The 26,854-nt window shown below is 47.2% G+C and overlaps 1 protein-coding gene across 1 annotated transcript in view; it reads right to left on the bottom strand.

Annotated features, from left to right (window-relative positions):
- BLTP2 (bridge-like lipid transfer protein family member 2) overlaps window positions 1-26,854 on the bottom strand; it is a 748,021-nt gene that overhangs the window by 606,555 nt on the left and 114,612 nt on the right. The window contains exon 3 of the mRNA XM_078680109.1: window positions 15,145-15,194. Coding sequence (XP_078536235.1) covers window positions 15,145-15,194 — 50 coding nt within the window. The remainder of the gene's footprint in view (window positions 1-15,144; window positions 15,195-26,854) is intronic.

The following is a 26,854-nucleotide window of genomic DNA, read 5'->3' as shown; positions in this document are numbered from 1 at the left end:
CTTGGGAAGCCGCACATGTGGCACAAACTCTCCCTTCCCCAACGTATCCCCGATTCCTAATCCAAAAGGAATTACTGTACAGAGAAGGAAAGGCAGGGGATGTCCTTCAGTTAGTAGTGCCGTCTGCCTTTCGGGAACAAATCTTGTATTACGCCCACTCACATCTCACCGCCGGTCATTCAGGGGCCGAAAAAACCACCCAGAACATCGTAAGACATTTCTTTTGGCCAGGCCTGTACAAAGAGGCGGAATCGTATTGCAAGAAATGTACAATCTGTCAAAAGAAAAACATGACACGTCCTCAAGCTGTCCCAATGCAACCTATGCCCCTCATAGGAAAACCATTTGAAAGAGTCGGGATGGATCTTATCGGACCCTTACCCCAGTCTTCCAGTGGTCATACATATGCCCTGGTAATAGTCGACTACCATACTAGGTTTCCTGAGGCCTTTGCATTAAAGGCACCCTCTACCAAGAACATAGCGGACAAAATGGTTGAGTTGTTCGCAAGAGTAGGATTCCCAAAAGAGATCCTTACCGATCGAGGTACCCCTTTTGTATCTAAGTTAATGAGGGAAGTATGTAAACTGTTAGATGTCCATCAAATCAAAACCTCAGCATATCATCCACAGACGGATGGCCTCGTGGAGAGGTATAACAGATCGTTAAAAACAACCTTGAAGAAGATGCTAACAGTAGAAAGCAAAGATTGGGACAAGCTTCTACCTCTAGCCCTGTACGTGTTGAGGGCCCAAGTTCAGAGTAGTTTGGGTTGTTCCCCCTTTGAGTTGTTGTACGGTAGACAACCCAGGTCTCTCCTAGAGATAACCAAAGAAGCCTGGGAACAGGAAGGCTTTGAGGAACAAAGATCGCTCCTAGAATACACACAACAACTACAATCCAAGCTGGGAAAACTCAGGGACTTAGCATATTCCCATGCAGAACAAAGGCAACAAAAACAGAAGTTCTATTATGATAAGGGAAAAAGGTGGCGCACTCTTGACAAGGGAGATTTGGTGTTGGTATTGCTTCCCTCTTCTACCCAGAAGTTTAAAAGCGAGTGGTTAGGACCATACCCCGTGATAGACACTATAGGACGAACCACCTACAGAGTACAAGTGTCTCCCTCCAGAACACAAACCTTTCACATAAACCTGCTAAAAAAATGGATTGGACCCCCTCCTAAACCAGCCCATTTTGGTTTACCGGTTTGTGATTCACAAAGTACTATAGAGCAGTTACCAGTCAACCCAGAGTTAACGACACAGGAAAAGGAGGGTTTGTTACGGGCTCTCAGTCCCTTCTCTACCATTTTCTCGGATACCCCTGGCCTAACTCATCTGACTGAACACCACATTCAGACAGAGGAAGGAAAGATAGTCAAACAAAGGCCATATAGGATTCCCGCAGCTAGACGGGAGGACGTCCAAAGAGAAGTCAAAGAAATGCTTAAGATGGGAGTTATCAGGCCCTCTCATAGCAACTGGTCCTCTCCTATAGTAATGATCCCAAAACCAGACGGATCCACTCGTTTTTGTATGGATTTCAGGGCTTTGAATACCATATCAGCCTTTGATGCATATCCTATACCTCGAGTGGACGAGTTAGTGGAAAGGATTGGAGAAGCGAAATTTATAACCACGCTAGACCTCACAAAAGGTTACTGGCAAGTGCCCCTGAGAGAGGAGGACCGGAAAAAGACCGCCTTTGCCACAGAGGAAGGACTTTACGAATTCAATGTACTACCCTTTGGCTTACATGGTGCACCAGCCACCTTCCAAAGGTTAATGAACCGAGTCCTCTCAGACCTGAAGCAGTATTGTTCAGTCTATCTGGACGACATTGTAATATTCAGTAAGACATGGGAAGAACATTTGAGACATGTACAAAACGTCCTACAAGCCCTCCAAACCGCAGGGTTGCATGTTAATGCAAAAAAATCTAGAGCAGCATTTCCCAGGGTGAAGTACTTAGGTTTTCTGTTAGGTGAGGGGGTCATAGCTCCCCAAGAAGAGAAAATCAGGGCTATAATGCAGACCCCTTTCCCATCCACCAAAAGAGAAGTGAGAGGATTCCTAGGCCTCATTGGGTACTACAGACGCTTCATAGAGAACTTTGCTGCTAAAGCCAGTCCCTTGACAGACCTACTCAGCAAAGCGTCCAAACCCTCTCAGTTGAAGCAGCCGTCCAAGGAGGCTAGGGAGGCCTTTGAGGCTCTCAAAAGAGCGATCACTACAAATCCTGTGTTGATACCACCTGACTACAACAAAGAATTCTCCCTGGCTACCGATGCCTCTGAGGTAGGGATCGGCGCTGTGTTGTCCCAGGAAGGGGAAGACGGTACCGAACACCCTGTACTGTTCCTAAGCCGCAAGTTGCACCCCAGAGAAAGGAAGTACCCTACCATTGAAAGGGAATGTTTGGCTATTAGGTGGGCCGTGGATAAACTGAGATATTATCTGGAGGGTCGTCCATTTGTCCTCTATACAGACCATGCTCCCTTGCAATGGATGCAAAGGAACCTCTCCCTCAATCCCAGGGTCCTCAGGTGGTCCTTGTTTTTGCAGCCCTTCTCTTTTGTCATTAAACACCGCAAGGGGAGGGACAATGCTAATGCAGACTTTTTGTCTAGATCTCCCCTTCTCCCCGATCGGGAGAAACCAGGGGGGGAGGTGTGTAGCGAGGTGACCGGGACAGTTCCCCACAGTAAGGGCGGCAGTGAAGTTTCCTGGTGGTCTGTACATGACGAGGATATGGTTGCTCCTTCTTCACAGGACGATCCTTTCGCCTGGGGAAGACCGTCGCAAGAAATACAACACGGCCCCTTTAACTGGCCGACGGAACAGGACGCCGGGACTGCCCATCGTGACGTGTCCTTCTTGGCATTGGATAAAGCCCCGGAAACATGGAGGTCGGCGTGTGACGTCACCGACTCGGGAGGTGACCGCGAGGAGGAAGAACGCCGGAGAGGGAAGGAGAACGCGACGCCAGGACGAGAAGCAGACGAGGCTGGGAGAGAAGAGGCTCTGTCAGAAGAAGACGTGCCAGGAGGCCAACGAGACCGCGCAGCGCCGTGCCGCACTCCCGAGCGAGGAGTGTGGCTACGACAGGTACGGGATCGATTCTCGAACTGGGTGGGTAGGCGGGGACATGCACCCGCGGTAAAAAGAACCTCTACCCTTTAGTATCCTGCACTACCCTCCCCGTGGTAAAATACCCTCCCTCACGCCTATCACTTAGCCGAAGTTAACAACCAGACCACCGGAAGGTGTCCCTCACTCCCCGGTACCCCAGATAAGAAAGTATAGGACGTGGCAGTAATTGGTCCTTTTCTGTGTTTTTGTTTCCGGTACCACTGGCGCGAGAGGTGCCTCGGGAAGAAGCGCTATCCTGACCTGAGACGCTATAGAGGAAAGAACACCCCTCCACAGTCAGCACCACGGATCCTGCCGGTTTTGCAAGAGAAAGACTCACTTTACGCAAAAAGAAACTTTATGTCAAAATAAAACCCTCGTTACCAAGACCTCGTGTCCAGTCCATTCCTGACCCCCCTTTACAGTACACAATAAATAAAATATTAAAAACTTAAAAATCCCAAAAATCGGGCGGAGCCGGGCCAGCGGCCAAGATGGTCGCACGAGTGCCCGGCTCCGCCGACTCTCCTCTCCCGCCGCCTGTTTTCCCGTCTGCCCCGCACAACTTTGGAGCTTTCATGTGTCGGAGGGGGTGCCGAGTGGATGAGTTCGCCTCCGAGCGCTTTCCGTGCCTCGGGAGCGGAGTTACGGCTATTTGTATTCCTGGCCTGTGAGCGACTTCCAGCCGGGCTTTGGCATGATGGCGCCGCCGCCAGCGAGATCCACAACGTCGGATGCAGAGCTTCAGAAGGAACCGCCCCACAATTGAACTGGTCAGCCCGCCCCTGTAGACATGGCTCCAGCGCTACCCATGCACCGGGAGGACAGAACGTACGCTGCTTTTCGTGCCGGTTTGGTGTCCCCCCCCCCCTCTCCTTAATGGACTTCTTCGACCCCTACTTGTTGCTGGCTGCTTGGATGGTGTGCTGCCTGGCCTGCAAGGAGCTGCCTACTCCACATTTTCGCTGCGTGGGGCTGGCTCCGGCGCGGTACCACCAATGCGCCCTTTCGGATCGTGGGGGTTCGATCATGTTGATTCACATGCAGTGGGGCACAGACACTAATGGGTAGTGCGTGGGACTGCCGACTCCCTCTCCCCCTTTTATCGGGCTTGGGGCGGGCGGCCATGACACTTGCTTTGGCGGCGCCGGGATTTGGGGTCCCCCCGACGAGTGGTGATTTGATCGGTTGAGCCCACAGTATGTGTTGGAAGTGCACGCGGTGAAGGCTGGGGAGTAGAGTGGACGTCCCCCGTGCGCTGACAGGGAGGAGCTGGAATTGGATTACTGCGGGGGGCGCCGGACACCACCAGAACGGAGAGACGCATCGTCGCGGGCATTTTGAGTACGAGACTTTGCCCGTGCAGCCTTTGCTCGGACCTTTGTTGCATATGTTTGGTGTTGGGACCCTGCTCCGTTTTTCTTGGCGCCGTGGGAGAATGTTTGCGCTAGTATCACTTCTTGTGTGCTCTTTATTGACTGCCTACTTGACACTTGTTCATAAGCCTACGTTGGATGCTCGGAGAGTCCGCTGATCTCATTTGACACATTATCCTTTTATTTGTTTATCCTGATGTCGAGCTTTGCAACCACGAAATGGCCGTCCTGGTTTTCCTATCTACTGTGCTTGGAAAGAAGACGCAAAATGGCGGCGGCGCCCCTGACGGTGCGGCTTCTTGTAACATTGCAGGACATTCTGCTCCTTTTGCGTTGGCATGCCCGCTCACTGTGCTGATTCACTTGTGTTTTCTCGCTTGTAACTTTGTGCCATGTTTCTATTCGGGCCGGCAAATTGTATGTACAACAATGACACTTGGCTCCTTTTTCCCTGGCATGGAGAGTTTTGCATATTGCCTGATTAGCTTGCGGGGGTGGGCTGTATAACTGATTTTGTCCCTGCTTATGGTTTTTGTATTTTATTATTCGTCACAGTATTATTGCAGGGGTGCGGGACCCGGGGGGGGGGGGTTGGGTTCCTTGTTAGGGGCCCCCCTAGCTTCTTTTCCCCTTCTGTGGGGTTTTCGATCCTTTTCTTCTCCTTTTCCCTTTATTTCGTGTTGGATATTGTCTTTCTCTTTCCTCTTGCCTCTTCTTTCTATATTTCGGGTTTAGACTCTGGGCGACAGGCACGCTGCTAGGGGGGTGGGCCGTGGCCGTATGCAGTGGTGCAGGGTGGGGGGATGGGGGTGGGGTATTGTTTTTGATTCCTTTTAGTTCCATGGCCTCTTTTCATGTTGTTATTTCGCCTTTTCTTTCCCTTTTCTTTCCTCTTTTTTCTTTTTTGGGGGTCGGATTCTAGGCACGTCATTGTGTGTTTTTCTAGTTCAGTACAGGGGTCTCTGTTCTACTGCTTAATTACGTGGCGGGCGGGTATTGTCTGGGCAGGGGTCTGACCTGTTTGTCGAATATCCTGATTGTACATTTTGCTATGTATACCCTGCCTATGATGGTCCTGCCGTAAATATCCTGTCTCGAGTGTAACCCTAGTGTTGGCGATGTTTAATGATGTGATCTCCAATCCTGCTTTTCTTCCTTTTAAAAAATACAAAACGAAACCTTTCTGATCCTGTGACCATGTTCCATTCGGCTCTCCTGAGTTGCGCATCGATACTGTGAGGTGTACTATTGCTTTGATCCTGATTTACATGGTTTGACTGTATTACCTCTGTACCCTTGATTCACCGTGCCGTCTGCCGGACTTTGGCTGTAACTGTGAAATGTCAATAAAGGTTTTTAAAAAAAAAAAAAAAAAAAAAAAAAAATCCCAAAAATCCATTTACAAAAAAAACTAAATATTTAAATAAATATGAAAATAAAAACAAATAATGTAAAGTATAAAATAATAAAAAAACGAATGCTTTAACACTAAACAACATTATGAATACTATTGGTATCTAAGAATATTAAATATACTCTTTTCACTCTAGTTTATGCAACGGTAGGGAAAGTGTTGGACTTCAAAGGGGTAACATTTAATATTACTACTCCAACCTGTGCAACAGAAGGAAAAGCATTGTATTTTGGAGGGATAACATGTACTATTCCCACTCCACACAACACAACATTAGGGAAAGTGCTGAACTTCAGAGTGGGTTACATTTACTATTCCCCCTCCAGTCAGAGCAACAGTAGGGAAAGTGTTGGACTTTGGAGGGGTAACATTTACTATTCCCACTCCAAACACTGCTACAGTAGGGAAAGTGTTGAATTGCAAGGAGGTTAATAAGTTACATAATTACTATTCAGTAAAACAATTATCAAGTAATAATTAAGTATTAATTATGTAATTTCATGCCCTATACCACTATAAAATGCAAATGCAAATGCAGTGTTGCTTGTATAGCGCACGTATCGCCCCAGACGTGGCATCAAGGCGCTGTAAGCATACCGCTGAGGTACCCTTCCTGGCCTCTCCCTGTGAAATGCCCACTCCTGGGCACCCCCAGGGTGAAAGCCAGGCATCCTAGCGCTGTTGGGGCCGTTGTGGAGATTAAGCAAGCTATTGCCCAGAGTTGGAGCGTGGAACCCATGATTAAATTAAGCACCGAGGCGAGAATTATCAGGTCCGAGGAAATTGAGCCCAAGACCCACCAAGGCGGGAATTGAACCCTGGTCCCGGGCCAGACCTCTCAATCAGGGTCTGCCGCTCTAACCATTGAGCCACACTTCTCCACTTCTCCAAAACTAGCAACCTATACCTAAAATATAACTTAAAATAAGTCTTTTATAATTTACATATTAAAAATCAATTAAATAATTAACAATTAATAATTGTTCATTATTACTTAATGAATTTTCCAGCCTTTACCCCTATGAACCTAGCAGCCCACAACCAAAATATAAAAAAATAAAGTATTCCACAATGTAAATATTTAAAATAAAATTCAATTAAATAATTTACAAATATTAATTAATTTAATAACGCTCTGCCTATGGGGGGCGTGGCCAAGCAGCATTGCCGACAGGATGTGAGCTTCACCAGCTCCGTCCGAGGACCCACTAAATCCTGCATTAAAGATCCTTGCTGGACCCTCCAAAGGAGTGCTGATGGTCTGAATCCTCTCTTGATGAGCCTGGGACCCCCTACAGTGCAGGGAGAACCTCCGGCGGCCCGGCAACGCCGCCGAAGACTGAAGCGGCGTTCTAGGGGCTCCGCCTGCATCTACGCGAGACCGCGGACTGGGCCTGCGCGAGGGAGTGGCGGTGTTGCGGCCCGCTCGGAGAAGGCGTCCTGCGGATCCGGGGTTGATCGCGTCCGCGGCTGATCCCCCGGTTGTTGCCGAGGAGTGGCGAGTGTCCAGACAGGCTGGTGGAGGGCCGCTCCGAGGTCCGGTGACTCCCGCTGACCCGTGAGAGGGGTTGTGGTGCCCGCCCCTCCCCCCATCGATCCTCCGCTGCGCCGGAGCTCCTGGTTGCGGCGCGCAGCCCCGGGTGAGTGTTTTCCTGGTCCCTGGGGCCTTGCGGAACTATTGGAGTACTGGGGCAGTGTGGACGCCGTGGGCTCGGCGCTGGCCTGGCCGGAGCTGTTGGCCTGGGGCCTGCACGGAGCGCCCCTTCTGGTTTCCTTGCGGCTGTGGGGTCTGTGGCCTCCGCCCTCTCTACAGTGACTGTGGCGGCCTTTGCAAGTGGGGCCTGCGGTGGGGCCGGGACCTGCGGCGGTCTGCCGTGCTGACCTACGGGGGACCCTGACGGCTTGGCGCCACCCTCTGGACTACGCACCGTCTTGCCCGGCGGCCGGGGCGGCTGCCCCCCCGCGTGGCAGTGGCATACGGCCTGTGGTGCCCCTGGCCCGTGCCTTACCCCTGGAAGCTCGAACATTGCACTGGTTGCGGGGGTAGCAGTTGGTTGGCTGTTCTAGACTTGATCACCGGAGATCCTCCCACCCGGCCCGGAGAGTGCGTCCTGAAGTGCTGGCTTCCACATTTTCCCCCCCCTTTTTTTCTTTCGTGGTGGGAGTCACCGCCTGGACCGTGTCTGCCTGCCGCCACCTGCTGAACTGTCCTTTCTTAGCTTTGTCGCTGGACCCTGTACCTGACCGGTGGGGCTCGCCGTGACCTGTCCGGGACGCTTCGGGGGGGCTGACGTCCTGCCCGCCACGATGACGACCCGCAAGGATAGGACTGCGAAGTCCTCCCAGCCCAACACCATTGTGCAGTATACCACTCCACGGCTGCCGTCGCAGAGGATCACGAGGCAGACGGGACCGGAGGATGGGGGGGATAACCCGCATGAGCCTTCCCGGGCGGAGATCCTTAAGGCTATCCAGGGATCCCATTCTGCCTTGGAGAGGCAGATCGAGACTGTGTCGATAGATGTGAACCTCCTCCGGACGGATCTCCGCAAGGTGGCGGACAAGGTTTCGGATGCGGAGGGCAACATCGCGCAACTACAGACTGAAGTGGCTTCCTTGCAAAAATCGGTCACACACCTGACATCCGCTGCCCGCGCACTGGAGAGAAGGGCTGAGGATGCGGAGGGCAGGGCCCGTCGGAGTAACATCAGGGTCCTGGGCGTCCCGGAAGGCCTTGAGGCGGGAAACGCTGAACGATTCCTGGAGACATGGATCCGAACCCACCTGTGCCCGACCGGCCTGTCCAGTGTCTTTGTCATTGAGAGGGCGCACAGGGCCCTGGTCCCCCCTCCACGCCCGGGCGATCCCCCTAGAGCCCTCATTGCAAAGATCCTGAACTATAAAGATCGTGATTGTATTCTGCGGGCCGCGAGGGAAAGGGAGTCCATCACCATTGAAAATAGCCGGATTTCCATCTATCCGGACTATACCCAACAGGTGCAGGAACAACGGAAGTCCTACCTGGGAGTGAAGCAGAAACTTCGGGACATGAAGCTCCAATACATGCTCCTTTACCCAGCCGAACTCAAGGTGCTCTCCCAGGGACGCGCTCACTTCTTCGAATCCCCGGCGGAGGTGTGGGAGTGGCTCGAGATACGAGGAGACGACCTACCCCCTGGTGAGCGAGGGGGCCCCCGTGAGACCTGGGGGACAAGGCCCCCGAGGCGCCGACGAGGCAGAGGGAGACGCAGATCTGGATCTCGGGGTTGTGCCGAGCCTCGAATTACCGTGGGGGAAGATGGAGCGCTTCACGTGAGAGTACCGTCGGCGGAAGCCGCTCCAGAGTCACCTGAGGCGCCTGCCCCTGGTGAGATCCTGGTCCCGGATACCTTGCAGGAAACTTTCCCAGACGCACACCCCGCTCCTCCGGTGATCCCGGAAACTGCCCTCTCCGTAACACGTCCTGAGTGAGCTCTGTCATGAGGTACTGTCTTGTTAAAATGTTGTTGCCCTCGGAGGTTGGGTGGGCCTCCCTTCTTGGTTATTGTCAGACCACGGCTATCTGCCCGGCGCTGGGAACCCTGGTTGGTTGATTGTGCAGAGGATTGATGCTCCGTTGGACGGGGTGACATGACACGGGGTCCGAGAGTTTATGGAGTACCGTCGCCCAGCATTGAAACTGTTTTTCATGGACATTCCCGGAGACTGTCCTGGAACATTGGGTCCTCGGGGAGTTGGGGGGGAGGGTGGGTGGTTTTGGTTGGTTGGTTGTGTGTGAGTGTGGGGTGAGTGGGTTGTATGGGGTGGCTGTGCACGTCCTGGCACTGGCAGGGGGAGGGCAAGGTAGCTTTTTTGGTTGTTGCTGTCCTTTTGCTCGCGGGTGGGGGTAGGGGGACTGTTTCTGACGGGGTGTTGAGCCCCACTGTTTTTGAATGGCGTTGGCACGGGAAAGGCGGGATAGAGTGGTTTCTTGTTGCACCATCCCTGCTCTTGGGTGGGGGAGGGGGGGGATTTTTTCAGGGGTTGTAAGGATGGGGGCGATGTGGGGTTGGGGTGAGTTGTGGGGGGGATTTGTTTTTGGCATAGAGTGTACTGCGGTTCGCGCCCCTGGGAGGCTGCTTGCAGAGGTTGAACTTGGGTGCCCGGATGGGCAGGACCAAAGCTTATGGGATTCAAATTTTTAACCTGGAATGTGCGTGGCCTGGGTACTTGCTCCAAACGACACAGGGTGCTGTCCTTCCTTCGCCGCCATGGTGTTTCAGTGGCGTGTTTTCAGGAAACGCATATGAATGAGGAGGGTGCTCTTAAGTTGGCGAAGAAATGGAGGGGTCAGTTGTTCCATTCCTCCTTCTCTACCTATGCTAGGGGGGTCCTGATTTGGGTGGCACCCGGGGTTCCCCTGGCGGTTCAGTATGTCGAGGCGGATGTCAAGGGCAGATATATTCTTATACGAGTGAAGCTTGATGGGAAGGACTTCCTGCTGGTGAACTCTTATGCACCTAATATGGATGACCCGGGTTTCTTTACCAGCTTGCAGGAGCTTATAGTGTCAGACTTAGATGCTCCCCTCCTCTGGTTTGGAGATTTTAATTGTGTACTGGATCCACTATTGGACAGGCATCCCCCCCGCGCGGGTACGAAGCCTCGGATGACGGCACGTCTCCGGGAGGTGATGGATAATTTGGGTGCTGTCGATGTCTGGCGCCTCAGTAACCCGGGATTGAAGATTTACACTTGCTATACCCCCACGCACCACACACATAGTCGGCTCGACAGGGTCCTTGCTGCCAATCTTGGTGCGTCCCTTGTCTTATCGGTCACGCATCAGGCCCGGTTTTTATCCGACCACTCGCCCGTGACGTGTATGGTACAATGGGTGGAGCGGTACTCCCGTCCGAGGACCTGGCGGATGCCAGGGGATCTTTTACAAGATCCGGTGGGCCGGGACCATGTGGAGACGTCCCTGCGTAACTATCTAGACTTGAATTGGGGAGTGGGTGATGTTCCTTTTGCGATCAAATGGGATGCCCTGAAGGCAGTCGTGCGGGGCACATGTATGGGGCTGACATATGGTGTACGCAAACAGCTGCTCCGTGAACTCACGTGTGCTGAGGAGCGCCTCAGCCGCTGCCAGTCCTTACCGGACCCGGATGGGCTGACCCTGGACTCTGAACGGACGGCCCGTGAGGGAGTTCATGATATCCTGGACCGGCTGGATAGATTCACTCTTGGCCGCTATCGAGAACGTCTCCTCCGTGAGGGGGACAAGTCGGGCCGATTGCTGGCCTGGATTCTCCGCAGGGAATCGGCCCCTGCACGGATCGTGGCACTGAGAAACCCCGCTGGGGACCTGGTGCACTCGGAACGAGACCTCCTTGTGGTGCTTCGTACCAATCTACAGAAGGTCTATACCGCCGACCCCCTGGTAACGGAGGCATCATATCAGCCATACCTCCGTGACTTGCCTCTTCAGGCCCTCTCTAAGGAGGATGCTGAGGAGATGGACGTTCCGCTGACGCTTCACGAGGTCAAGGTGGCGTTGGCCGCCCTGCCGAGGGCTAAGACACCGGGTGGCGACGGTTTCCCCCCGGAGTTTTACCAGGCATTTGCGGATACCCTCGCGCCTCACCTCCTGCAGGTTTACCATGAGGCATTGGAGCAAGGCATGCTCCCGCCCACCATGCAGCAGGGTGAAGTCTGCATGCTCTTGAAACCGGGTGGGGATAGCTGTGACCCCGCGGCCTACCGGCCAATTACTTTAATCAATACCGACGCGAAAATCCTTACTAAGATCTTGGCCACCCGGCTGGTGCCACATATGGCGCGCTTCGTTCATCATGATCAGTGCGGGTTCATCCCGGGCCGCAATACCGCCATGAATCTCCGGCGCCTGAACCACGTTCTACATGAAGTGCGCAAAAGGGAGGAGCCTCAGGTCCTGGTCTCGATAGACCTGGCTAAAGCCTTCGATACAGTTTGTTGGGGGTACCTGTTGGAGGTGCTCCGGTTGGCGGTGGTGGGGCCCCTTTTCTGCGCCTGGATCCGTATTCTGTACAGTGCACCCACAGCCAGGGTCAGACTTGGAGCGGCCCGCTCGGAGGAGAGGCAGTTGGGCAGGGGCACTCGACAGGGGTGTCCCCTGTCTCCGCTCCTGTTCGCTCTGGCGATTGAGCCCCTAGCGGTGCGGAGATGGCGCCCTGGGGAATACGTGTAGGAGATGGGGTACACTTGGTCTCGCTTTACGTGGACGATGCGCTGTTCTATCTGACCTCCCCTCGGGAGTCGCTGCCGCTCCTGTTACGCCACCTAGAGCGCTTTGGTGCAGCTTCTGGGCTACGCCTTAATCCTGAGAAGTCCCTGATCTTTCCCCTTGCAGGCTGCGGTGAGGACCCCAGCGTGGGTTTCCCGCCCCTGGGACTGCGGTGGGAGATGGAGGCCTTCCGCTATCTGGGTGTCCAGATGGCAGTCTCTGATGAACAGTTGCTTGCCCGGAACGCCGACCGTGTCCTTACTTCCCTACAACAATCTGTAGCCTTCTGGAATACGCTTCCGCTCTCTCTCATGGGACGGCTGGCCATCTCGAAGATGGTGATGCTGCCTAGAGTATTGTATATCCTTCAGAACACCCTCTGTCCTCTCCCCCCTCGTATTTTCCACAAGCTTAATACGATGCTCACCTCCCTGCTATGGGCGGGCAGGCGCAGCAGAGTTGCCTTGCGCACGGTGGTCGGACGCTGGGAGGAGGGGGGACTGGAAGCCCCGCGCTTTGATTTATATTATTACGCGGCCCAGCTTCTACCTGCTGCGCGCTGGTTCGCGGGTGCGGACAATTGGGAGTTGCGACTCCTGGCTGGTAGCGCGGATGAGAAGGCGTTGCAAGTGGCTCTAATGCGTGGCAGAGGAGCGGATGACGCACTGCCGTACATTGTCCGACACACTGCGGGACTTTGGCAAGGAGTTGTGGAGAGGGTGCTGAGACGGGCCCCTTTTCATAGGGAGCTACCAGTATGGATATTAGCACCGGTCACACTAATGGAGGAGCACATGTCATTTCGGGAATGGCGTGAGGGCGGCTGTGACACCTTGGCAGATCTGTATCCAGACGAGTCCTTCGTGACCCTGGAGAGAGCTACGGAGGCCTTCAGTCTTACTGGGGGTCAATACCTTCACTATAGAGGCCTGCAGGACATGGCGAGAGCGACCTGGCCACAGTTTCCTGAGGTGCCCCCGGTGTCCCATACTCTGAATATCCTGCTGTCATGCGGCACAGGACGGAGACTGATAACGCTGTTATATACGGCATTGCGATGTGACTCGGCACCCCCGATATCCCCGTCCTGGGAGGCGGATCTAGGGGTTGCCTTAGACCCGGGACAGCGGAAGCGGATAGGGGCGCTTACCAAGAAGGTGTCGTGTTATGCACGTTTTAAACTGATCCATTTTAATTTCATACACCGCACTTATGTAACCCCAGTTGGTTTGCACCGCATCGCTGCGGATAAATCGGATGCCTGTCCTAGGTGTGGTTCAGTCGGAGCTGGATTTCCTCATTTGGCCTGGGAGTGCCCACTGGTAGGAGACTTTTGGAGAGTAGTAGTGGTACATATCCGGAAGGTCACGAGTCTGAGTCTTGACCTAACCCCGCTCCATTGTTTGTTAGCCCTGGTCCCCAGACCTAGGAAGAGGAATCTGTCATATAAAATGCTACAGCTGCTCTTGGTACTGGCTAGAAGGAGGGCGGCTATTACCTGGATGGGGCAAAGGGCGCCAGATGTGACACTGTGGCTTCGAGATGTGGGGAATGGACATTGGCTGAAGAAACGCACATGCAGCATACGCGTAGAGATGAACGGTTACCGGAGGACTTACTTGCATGGCGTATGATGTGCGCTGTGGGGTCGGCTGACAGCGAATCCGATGCAACTAGTGCAGCATTGTTCTCCTCCGAGGAATCAGGACCTGAGGAAGGGGCGGTGGGAGGGGGGGAGGGAGAGTAGGTGGTGGAGTAATACCCTGTTGACTGCGCACAAGTCACTTATTGTCAGTGTCTATACTAGCATTGTATCCCGAGGATTTAAATCTTGCATGTCCGGTTATATCTGCAACTGTTGGAGCCATACTAGGACTGTGAACTGTATACACCTGTATCTATCTATACTGATGCCAATTTTGGGGGGGACTGTATTGTTTATTTTGCTGAAAAAATAAAGTTTTTAAAAAAAAATAACGCTCTGCCTATAATCCCTACAAACTAACATCCTGCAACTAAAATATCTGTAAAATAAATCATTATTTCATATTTTACATAAATTATACAATAATTAAATCATTACTTTGAAATTATTAATAAATTATTACTTGAATAACTTCCCACCGAGACCCCGACAATCCTAGTAGCCCGCAACTAAAATATAAGCATAAGTATTTCATAAATTGCATAATCAAAATCAATTAAATAATTAAAAAGTAATAATTAATTGATATTCAATTTTACTCAACTCCCCACCCAATACCCCTACAAACCTAAAAGTCTGCAAAAAACATAACACATCAAATTTAAATTACTTAAATAATAAATATCAATCATATATTTAAATAAAAGTTATTAAATAATTCAGAATTATTAACTAATCAACTTCGCATCCTACCCCCTATAACCCCAAAATGTGCTACAACACTATACATTAATATAAAAAACTAAATACATTTTTTAAATCACTTAAAATTACAATCTTTACTTAACCTTTACATAAACAATAATATCACACAAAATGAATATATCAACTAAAATATTCAAATAATTTTAAAAAACAATATTTTAACTACTATATTATTGAAAATTATATGATCTACCCCAAAAAAGAGATTCTAGCAAACAATATTTGTGCATCACGATATCTGTGTATCAAGAAATGTATTTTCTGATATTTCTGCCTCCCGATATTTTTAAATCAATATTTTGACCAAACACCTCAGCAATACATAGCGCATGTTCTCCAAGAGAAGACTTTCTCTTAAAGTGGATGGTTCAAGAAAACTTGCAATCAAGACATCAATTGTGCACTGCTGAGCAAGTCATGCTTGTGATTTACTACTTACTTCCTGCCTTAATAGAAGAGCCAGAAAACTTAACTAAGCATACACTCTTGTATTCAAGCAAAGTTATAGAGGAATCAAGCCATTGCCATCTCAGTTTATAAGGAAGCAAACAAATACTTACGGCAGGTCATGGTTCAGAAGTTTACTAGAGATCCAAACATTGTCAATTTCCTACAAAGAAACAGAAGGAAGAGCAGTTAAGAAATTTGCGGGTAACACTCCTATCAGGTCCTACAGAATTTTTTGTATCTGTGTCTGCTCTATGTAGTGCTGACTTTACATGGTGTAGACATCACCAGATCTTAATCTCAAAGTAAGTGGCCCACTTTATGCTATAGAAAGGCAAGCTTGCGTCAAAATCTCAACAGCCACCAGAAATCCTCTTTACTGCCTCACTACAGCACACATAGCATGGTTTTTTGCAGTACTTCCCAAGAGTAAGAGAGATACAAATGCAGGCAACAAGGAGATTACTCTATAGGGAAGAATTTGTAACTTTGGATTTGTTCAAGGAAATGGTCAGTGTAGTGTGTATGTAAAAAAAAAAAAAAAAAAAACACACACACACACACACACACACACACACACACACACACACACACACACACACACACACACACACACACACACACACACACACACACACACACACACACACACACACACACACACACACACACACACACACACACACACACACACACACACACACACACACACACACACACACACACACACACACACACACACACACACACACACACACACACACACACACACACACACACACACACACACACACACACACACACACACACACACACACACACACACACACACACACACACACACACACACACACACACACACACACACACACACACACACACACACACACACACACACACACACACACACACACACACACACACACACACACACACACACACACACACACACACACACACACACACACACACACACACACACACACACACACACACACACACACACACACACACACACACACACACACACACGTTACCATCCTTGTGGGGACTATGTGTGAATACCAGCCTTGTGGGGACTAACCTTTCCCAATGTTTTTAAAACACACAGCTAACAGAAAAATGTTAAGAAAAAATTCATGATACAGGATCCTGCTTCAAATTTGCAAATATATTGTTATTTAATCGTGCGCACAGCACCATCCTTGTGGGGACTTGAACACGTGCTACCATCCTTGTGGGGACCTAGTCCGTAACACTATTTGTGATTGAATACAGTCGAAGGTTATAGTTTATTTTATCAACAATATACACCAAAAACATTATATTATATTCATATATGAATTGCTGCATATATAATAGGGGTATACATTAAAGGCAGAATATGTTAATGTGCCAAAAAATATCATATCATGCTTAATTAAAGACACTTAAAGCAGCATTTAACCTATTTATTAGTGCTAAAAATCTTAGGAGATTAGGGAACTAACACATAAAGATATTAACATATGGAACAAAGGAATATGGTCAAGTGGAATCCAGAGCTTGTGTAGCTGCTCACATTTTTACCAAAATAGAAGACCCCACAGAGATACTGAAATAGTGAAATAGTGTGTACATTCAAAGCTTGGATACCATTATAAAGGGTGTGAAGCTAATGATGTTCAAGTCCACACAGAGGTTGTGTGTAATTATAGAAATGCTCAAGTCCCCACAGAGATAGTGTGTTATCATAGAGATTTTCAAGTCCCCACAGGGATGGTGTGTTATTATATTGATGTTCAAGTCCCCACAAAGATAGTGTTTTATTACAGCGTTATCCAAGTCCCCACAAAGATAGTGTGTTATTATAGCAATGTTTAAGTCCCCACAGAGATAGTGCATGAAGGTAATTGTGTTTAAGTACTCATTAAAATAGGGCCCGATTCACAAAGTTAAACGTAGACAAAAAGTCTAACTGTACTACTTTTCAGTATTCACAAAGGTAAATTTCGATCAAAAGTCTAACTTTACTACTTTTCAAAATTCACAAAACCCCATAAAGAGAATGTGAAGCTGATGATGTTCAAGTCGAAGCAAACAAAAGGAGATGATGGACGGAGTGGTGAAACCTTTCAGTCACTCAGCCCCAGTTACAGATCTGGGTTGAATCCATCATCGTTCTTCAGCTAACTTCGCCACCCCAGATCAGCCCCAGCTATATGCAAATAAGTCTTGGCCCTATGCCTCATGGCAACAGTCCAGCCCGAACTGCCAAGCCAGGTCTTCCCTGGAACGAAAACATGCATTTTGGGACCGGTCCTGGGATAACACCCCCTCATCAGCCAGGCTAGCTTGAATCCAGTGGCAAAATGAGCAAGGGACCCACGTCCCCTATGTCTCAACATAGGGGCGAACAAAACAAACATAAGGAGATGAAGGACTGAGTGCTGAAACTTTTCAGTCACTCGCCCCCAGTCACAGATCTTGGTTGAATCCATCATCGGTCTTTAGCTCACTTTGCTACGCCAGTTGAGACCCAGCTATATGCAAATCAGTCTTGACCCTGTGCCTCATGGCACCCCCTAGTGCTTTAAGTCGAAACAGAGCTTGTGTTTAGTTACTTGAATGCTCAAGTCCCCACAGAGATAGTATGTTTTTATAGTGTTGTTCAAATCCCCTCAAAGACAGTGTTTTATTATAGTTTTTTTAAGCCCATACAAATACAGAGTGTTATTATAGTGATGGTTAAGTCCCCAAAAGATAGTGCAGAAAGATGATTGTGTTTAAGTCCTCACTAAAATTGGGCCCTATTCACAATGGTAAACTTAGACAAACAATCTAACTTTTGTACTTTTCAGTTTCAACAATGTAAACTTAGACCAAAAGTCTAACTTTACTACTCTTCAGTATTCACAAAGCCCCATACAGAGAATGCAAAGCTGGTGATGATCAAGCCAAAACAGAGCCTGTGTGTAATTAAATAAATGTTCAAGTAACCCACAGAGATGGTGTGTGACTATAGTATTACCACGGTCACCAAATAGAATGTGTGTGATTATAAACATGCCCAGGTCCCCACAGAGATAGTGTGTGATTATAGACATGCCCAGGTCCCCACAGAGATAGTGTGTGATTATAGACATGCCCAGGTCCCCACAGAGATAGTGTGTGATTATAGACATGCCCAGGTCCCCACAGAGATAGTGTGTGATTATAGACATGTCCAGGTCCCCACAGAGATAGTGTGTGATTATAGACATGCACAGGTCCCCACAGAGATAGTGTGTGATTATAGACCGGCCCAGGTCCCCACAGAGATAGTGTGTGATTATAGACATGCCCAGGTCCCCACAGAGATAGTGTGTGATTATAGACCGGCCCAGGTCCCCACAGAGATAGTGTGTGATTATAGAGATGTCTTGGTCCCCAAAGAGATGGTGTGTGACTATAGTATTACCACGGTTGCCAAAGAGAATGTGTGTGATTACAGACATGCCCAGGTCCTCACAGTGATAGCGTGTGATTATAGACATGCCCAGGTCCCCACAGAGATAGCATGTGATTAATGGGATGCACAGGGATAGCACACAGAGATAGTGCATGATTGTAGTCATGTACAAGTCCTCACAAATATATTTTGTAATAACAGTGACGTTAAAGTCCCCACAGAGATAATGTGTGATTACCATCATATTCAAATCTCCACAGTGATGTGTGTAATGATAGGTATGTTGAAGAAGCCATACCGATCGTGATAATACAGATCGTATTAGTCTGGTGGCTAATTAAACTGATGAATCCACTTGAGGGATATGTGTTCGACCTCTCTATCACATGTTTGAATCCTGGTGCTACCACTCAGTCTTTATTCCTTCCAAGGTACAATAAGTACTATTTACTTGCATAAATAAAAATATGGTATTCAGCAACAAGATACCCTCAGGTGTGAATGTGCACTTTATATATGCACATGAGATGATATGTGTGATAATAGTTTGACTCAAGCCACCACTAGGGATAGACTGGATTTAACCCATATCTATGAATCCCACTTCAAATGCAGCATTAACTGATTTAAACTGTGTCCATCCAGGAAGGTTCACGCTTCCATAAAAATCCAAGTATCTGAGTTCTCATTTTCTTTTCTAGCCCCCATCTTATCAACTCTAGTCTCCATTAAGAAGATACAACTGTATTTCTGATTGCAATAAACTCCCCATACTGATTCGTTCTGACACCTTAGGATTATTACAATAAAGACAATGATTTAAGAACTGGTACATCTTTATAATTTTTTTAATTCAAGAATGAAATGGTCCACCCCTCACAAAGCTCTTCTTCTTCTAAAAGTATTCCTTCTACCTGCTCTTGGGGCTCTTTCTAGCTAACCAGGCTCACACTCTATAAATACCTGTATATACATATTTTTTTTTTGTTGTGCAAGAGTAGAAAAAAATCAAGTTGGCAGTGGTACATCACACCTTTTTTTATAGGACACATTCTCAAAATGTGCTCAGATGAAACATGGGAAACTTTCACAAAGTTGAAAGATCTATTTGTTCAGCCGTTCATATTTGGAGTGTAAAATAGAAATTCTTAAAGAAGGCTTCAACATTCTCAAAAGTGCCAATGTCAGCTACAAGAGACTATCTCAGCATTGATGGTCTTGTTATTTAAAGGGCAAATCATATACAAGAGTGTTACAAATTGTATCACTGAACTGAGCTGGTATGCTCATAATGTAAGAGTAGCGAAAGTCACTTTGGCTGACTTACAGCTCTCTTTTTCATGGGAATATAACCCGCAGAATGTGCCTAAAAATAGTAATCTTTCACAATGTTAACAAAAATAATTTTGAGGGGTGAGCCCAAATGTTGTACTTCGGTGTGTGTGGGGTCTAAAACTAGTCTTCGTAAAAGGAGCTGATGAATCCTTTGTTCGGAAATAGAGAAGGACAATTTGATAGTCATGCAATAACTGTTTTTATGAGAAAAGAAACCTTAAAATGTGCCCATGTTAAAGAAAGGAGTCCTTCACACAGTTGAAAAACGTGTTTTTGACAGTGGGCATTTTATATCTATCAGCCCCCAGTTTTCCTTCTCTGGCATGCTGATCTACCGTCCTCCGGGTAGTGACGTTGCGTTTAGGGAGGCCCTTCCAGAGGCTATAAGTATGCTGGGCGTAGGATGTGCTAATTTCTCCATTTTAGGAGACTTGAACCTCCACTTTGAGAACTTGACTACTCCCGCTGTTAGTAGTACTTTGGCGGACTTGGAGGCCTTTCAATTGTATCAACTTGTCACCTACCCCACTCATGAGGGAAGTCACACTCTGGACCCTTTTTTTACGAACCTCTCGGAGGCCAGGGTTTTAACCTCTACCCCTCTTGCCTGGACTGATCATTTCTTAGTAAAGATCGAGTGCCCTCTGTATGAGCACCCTTCCAAACCCATGGCCAGAGTCGTCCCCAGATGAAACTGGAATAAACTTACACTAGAGGATTTATATCGCACTCTGTCTGAGGACCTACTTGGCCCGTTTGACAATGTGGAAATCGGCTACAATCTTTTTTGCGAGTGGATCACCCGTGCTTTGGATTCTCTCATCCCGGTGACTGAGTAAATGTGGCTCAAGGGACCCTAGTCCCTGGTACGACGGATCCTTACGTGCGTTAAAAAGCACGTGCAGACGCGCTGAGAGAGAATGGCGGAAAGCCTATGATACTAGTAAAAAAGCGTCATATCTTGCCACTATTAAATCCTACCATCGCGCTGTCTGCAGAGCCCGTGCTGCATTTTACTCTCTTGAGTTCCGCAACAGCTCTAACCCTTCTAAATCCATCTTTAAGGCTCTCAAAGATTTGATGGCTAAAAAGGCCCCTATTAGCGACACTTGCTCTATTTCACACTGTGAGGCCTTGGCGAGCTTCTTCCTTGAGAAGGTCCAAGCCATCCACCGATCCTTCCCTACTCCCACATTGTTGATCGGACCGTCATCTAGTCCCGCGGAGCATCTTGTCCTGCATACTTTTCCTTGCTTACTGCCTGAGAGCTTTAATCAATTGGCCTAGCATACTAAGTCTGGTTCTCCGGCAGATCCGTTGAGACCGGCTCTGTTCAGGGACCCGGCATCTTTTGATTTTTTACCGGTGTGCTCTCTGATTAATCTCTCGCTTGCCTCTGGTATGGTCCCCGCCAAGTGGAAGCACGCGGTGGTTACGCCCATTCTGAAGAAGCCTGGTTTAGATTCCCTTAAACCTGAGAACCACCGTCCGATATCGCTTCTTCCGTGGCCGGCGAAAGTAGCGGAAGCACATGTGAACAGGGCCCTCTCCGACCACCTTCTGCGGGCAAACATCCTGGACCCTACGCAGAATGGTTTCCGTGCTGATCATAGCACGGAGACAGCCCTTCTTTCCATGGTGGAACACCTGCGCACGGTGTTAGACTCGGGTCAAACGGCGGCGCTTGTTTTATTAGATCTTAGCGCCGCCTTTGACACCGTCTCTCAACAGATTCTTCTCCAGCGCCTGGAAGAAGCTGGCATCATAGGGACTGCCCTCCAGTGGTACCGTTCTTTTCTTGCCGATCGATCCTTTTGCGTGGCTATTTCGCCCTACCAGTCCAAATCCCATCCTCTGGACCATGGGGTTCCCCAGGGATCCTCGCTGAGCCCCACGTTTTTCAATCTATACGTGAGGCCGCTGGCTGATGTCGTCAAGCAGTGGGGCTTGTCTATGGTCTCATACGCTGACGACACTCAGCTGGCGGTCACGCTCAGCGGGGACTCCGATCTGGAGGCCCCTAGGTTCCAGAATGGACTGAGGGCCCTTGCCAGCTGGATGAATTCCAACTGTCTCCAGTTGAACGCAAAAAAAACTGAAATAATGATCATCGGTAAGCAGTCGGAACTTTGGGGCGACATATGGTGGCCTCTAGAACTTGGGATCACCCCGACTCCGGTAACGGAGGTAAAAAATCTCGGGGTGTGGCTAGATTCTGCCCTTAGCTTTGTTTCTCATACTAAGAGAACTGTCGCCTGCTGTTTTGGCATCCTACGAGGTCTAAGACCAGCCTTGAAATTCTTCGATGCCTCGACTAGGCAGCTGGTGCTGCAGGCGACGGTGGTCTCTCGGCTTGACTACGCAAGCTCCCTCTTGGTAGGGGTGAATCAGGCTGAGATTGCACGTCTGCAACGTGTTCAGAACGCGGCTGCCAGAGCAGTGGTGGGTCTGCCCAGGTTCTGTTCTGCTGCCCACACTTTGCGTTCCCTTCACTGGTTACCGGTCAAGCAGAGGATTCAATTTAAAGTGCTCTGCCTGTCCTATAAAATCCTTAAGGGATTTTCTGCCCCGATTCTTAGGAATCTTTTGTCCCCGTATGTCCCTGCTCGTCCTTTAAGATCCTTAGGCCATGATCTTGCAGTAGTCCCGCGGTTTAAGCTTAGCCGAGCCGGAGGCCGCTCTTTCCGAGTTCGGGCTGCGGTCCTGTGGAACTCTCTACCTTTAAAGATACGTGCGCTGGATGACCTCCTTTCATTCCGTAGGGCCATCAAGACCTTCTTATTTCCTTAAAGCCTGTCAGTTTTCTCTGTTTGCTGCCTGCTAGTTGTGTTGTGTGGTTACCTTGTCAAGCACCAGGACACTCCTTTGCTGGAGCAGCTGTGCGCGTTATAAGTTCCATTAACATAACATAACATAACATACATACAGTCTTAAACAACAAGGGCTACTTTTATGAAAAGTGTTGCATCGCTGCGTGAAAGCAGTGATGCAAACACTTTTCAGTGTGCCCTCCTTGCGACATGATGGATGTGCCGCATTTATTGTACTGCGCACCATATTGCAAGGAATGACATATGTCAGGAATCCTGACGTATCTGTCGGCGCAAAACCCTTGCATTTCTGGGGTTGTGTCGTAAGCATGATGCAATTCCAGCAATGCATGGGGGAAAGCCAATTCCCATTGCACTGAGTCACCCTTATGCATGCTGTGAGGCAGGCGTAAGGTTGTAACACAGTAGCGTCCTAGAAGTGGCACAGTGAAATATGATAGATTTTACTGTGCCACTTCTACAAGGCTTTTTTGCGGGGGAACACCCACCCTACATACATTATACCTGACTCAGGTATAATGTGGCGCATGGCTTAATAAAGTGACTCATCTGCTTGGATGCGCCACTTTCTAAATATGGTGCAACATGACACATTATTTCTGCAGTTGCAGGCTCACAAATAGTGACGCAACAGCGGGGCAAAAGTGTAACAAGGGGCTCATAACTAAGCTCCTCATTTTGCAATTAGATTTGTGGTCCCTTTGTGCTGGAGTAGAGAAAATGACAAATAGTTCTGTAACTACTCTTTTCATGAGAAAAGGGACATTTTCAAAATGGGTACATGTTAAATATGGTCAATGAAACAAATTTTGATGCCAAAATATCATGTAACATAAATATGTTGTCAACAATATCACCACTGCAAAAATATAGTGGAACAGAATATCACATTTGAGAATGCAGGTTTTATTGTATACAATATGGTAATGAAGACAATTTTGGTAATTAATATTGTGTACTTCCCAAAGCTAGGAAAGAAGCCTGCAGTAGAGATGTTACAAATCTATCGAGCCAAGTGTGTTAGTATGGCTATCTACGGGGCTGGGATATGGGGATACTGTGACGTAACTGAAATTCAGAGAGTGGAGAAAGCATTTTTAAGATATTTATTGACGGTCCCACGATGTACCTCAAACTACATTTGCCATAGTGAGTTGAGGCTACCTTACATTATAGACACAATAAAAGTCCAACCTGTATTGCTATGGTACCGGATCTGGACCTCACCAAAAACTATAATAACTGGAATGTACTAAGCGATAGCCTTAAGTCAGATTACGCTCTAGAGATTAGATCTTTCAAATATATAAAAGCTTTTAGGATTGACCTGTGCCACCCTGACTTCTATTACAATCTTACATCGATAGGCTCCATTTCCAGAAAACTTTTTAAAAAGCAATGCATGACTCATATGGAGGCGAACAGATTTGCCATCGAGGCCTCAAGGCACACAGTTCAAAGTGTTAAACGATGCGGTCCACCATTGGTATCAAATCATATTTAACATACACATTAAGTGGATATGATAGATTTGTCCTCACACGTCTTAGATTTGATGTATTCTATCGCTTGGTAAGCTTTCCAACTATGAACGATGGACTAAAATTCTATCAAACTGCCCTTGCAATGGAGTTTTATCCCAAACATCAATACACGTGATCTTGTTTTGTACATTTTATTCGAAACAAAGGAGAAGATGGATTAAACCCATAATGAAAATATGGGGTATGAGGCAATGTCGTCCAGTCTACCTCTCATTGCAATTCTTAGATATTGACTGCTTTAGGAGGCAAATAGCATATATTTTTTAAAGTATACTTAGTCACAGGAAGCAACTATGAATTATGCTCTATGTTAAAGTAGGTTCCAAGGCCTCACTTTTTTAATAATAATCTTTCAGATTTTTTAAAGTTTGTCCTAAATGTTTTAATTAATATTTATTATGTTTCTTGTATAATAATGATATGTAACTGCAAAACTATGTTAATATTTTAACCTATTTCTTTTACGATCATTGTATAATAACTGTGAATTGATATTGTAAATTGTGCTTTTATGGTGTCAAAATGAAAACCAAATAAAATGAACTCAATCAATATTGTATACGTTAGTATACTTGTAATAAACATTGCTTTTAATAAATATATATATATATATATACTTATAATAATGGTTAAAGTGTTTTTTTTAATATAGTTTGCAATTTTAAATGTGTAATTGAATTTTTAAAACACTAATCACTGGCTCAGTGTACTAATGTGTCCACTGCAGGGCCCTGTGAGCAATCATAGTCATAGGTTCAAATCCCAGTGGGTCCACTCAGTCTTTCAACCATCTGAGGTCGAAATAATGAGTACTGTTGGGTAACAATAAACATCTGTTGATGCCTAAGAGTTAATGTGCGATCTACAAATACCGATGTTAAGACCTTATAATTTAGTAGCGGGATATTAGTTTTTTGGGGTAATATGGTGGGAGATTAATTACATTTTAACTAATTGTTTTTTAATGTTATGTAATGTAAGATAAAATCAATATATAAATGGTTAGTATGTAATGTTTTAATTGTTTTACAGTTCTTTCATTTATTTGGGTTTCATTTCAGATTTTGTATTTATATGTTGTATAGTATGATTAGTTATGGCTAATTTAGCAGCATGTTCAGTTTGTAGGGGAATTGGGTGAGACATTATTTAAATGAAAATAGTTTTCTTTATTATTTTTTTGTTATTTAAATATTTAATTTATAAATCATACTTTGTACATTGAATATTTAAATTAGAAAATTGTTTTATTTAGACTATGCAAGAAATTAGTAATATATATCAGCAAGTGCATATTATATTTATTATTTTTATATGTTTCATTTATTTTAATTTTATTATTGTTTTATTCATATTTTAATTTATCTTCTTGGTGTTTTTTTTTTTTAGTAGTACCAAGATAAGTGAATTAATTCTATGTATGTTTATATAAATATTTCATTTAATTATAGGTTTATTTTGTATATTCATAATAAATTGTGCATTTTATTTAAATGTATATAATATATATTTTCTAGTTTAACTATGGTTAATGATTTTATGTTTTAGGTGTTTAAATATTTTTCGGGAAATGACTGTATTGGAATAGTATATGTAACCTTTCTGAAGTCCAACACTTTCCCTACTGTTGCTTAAATTGGAGTGAGAACAGTAAATCAAGTCCATCTAATTCCTATGCTTTCCTTATTATTGCTATTGTGGGGATAGGTAATATAACCTTTACAAAGTCCCACACTTTCCCTACTGTTGCTTAGGATGGAGTGAGAATAGTAAATATAACCCCTTTGAAGTCCAATACTTTTCCTTCTGTTTTGTATGTATTGGGGTGGGAACAGCAAATCTTATCCCTCTGAAGTCCAACACTTGCTCAGCTGTTGCTTACATTACAGTGGGAATTGTAAATTGAACCTCTCCGAAATTCAGCACTTTCCTTGCTTTTGCTTAGGGTGGAATGAGAATCGTAAATTTTACCCCATCAGAGGTTCAACACTTTCCCTACTGTTGTTTAGACTGGAGTGGAAATGGCCATTTGAACCCCTCTGAAGTACAATACTTTCCCTACTGTTACTTAGATTGGAGTGGGAGTAGCAAACTCTAACCTTTTAGTGGACTTTCTCCCTTCACAGCGAAGCTTCGACTGGTAGCTGCTGCTGCCCCGGTTGCTGCTGCTGACCCTTGGTCGAGGCCCACTTCCCCCTGCAAACCCCTGCCTGCGCCTCATATCTGGTGGTCTAGTGGTAGAGCATCACTGTTCTGCTGCTGGGCTGTCCCTCTGCCTCTCTTTCTGATTTCTGCCTTTATTCAGCTTTTTACTTTGTTACCTTTTTCTTTCCTTTGTTTGCCGCCATCACCTCTGTTGCTTTGATCCCATGGCCTGTCCCCTCCAGTTACCCTTCCCACTCCTGCATTTCCTGCCTCCCAGCTGTGCAGCCTCCCAGCACAACTTAATGGCAGCCGCTGTGCAGCTGCACGGCTGGCATGCCAAAGGCAGGCCTGTCTGCACCTGTCCATGCCTGGACCATGCCCAGCACCAGGGACACTGGTTCTCGTATCTTCCAACACTAAGACGCCAGCACCCTCCTCGCCCACAACTCATGACGCCATACCGCCTGCCATCTCGTGTCACCGAAGAAGACCCAAGAACCCTTCTCCTGCCAGAACTGCAGCCACATCCTCACCCACG

The sequence above is a fragment of the Lissotriton helveticus genome, chromosome 3_1 (genome assembly GCF_964261635.1).
Source record: "Lissotriton helveticus chromosome 3_1, aLisHel1.1, whole genome shotgun sequence".
NCBI lineage: Eukaryota > Metazoa > Chordata > Amphibia > Caudata > Salamandridae > Lissotriton > Lissotriton helveticus.
This window is presented reverse-complemented; position numbering and strand designations above follow the sequence as displayed.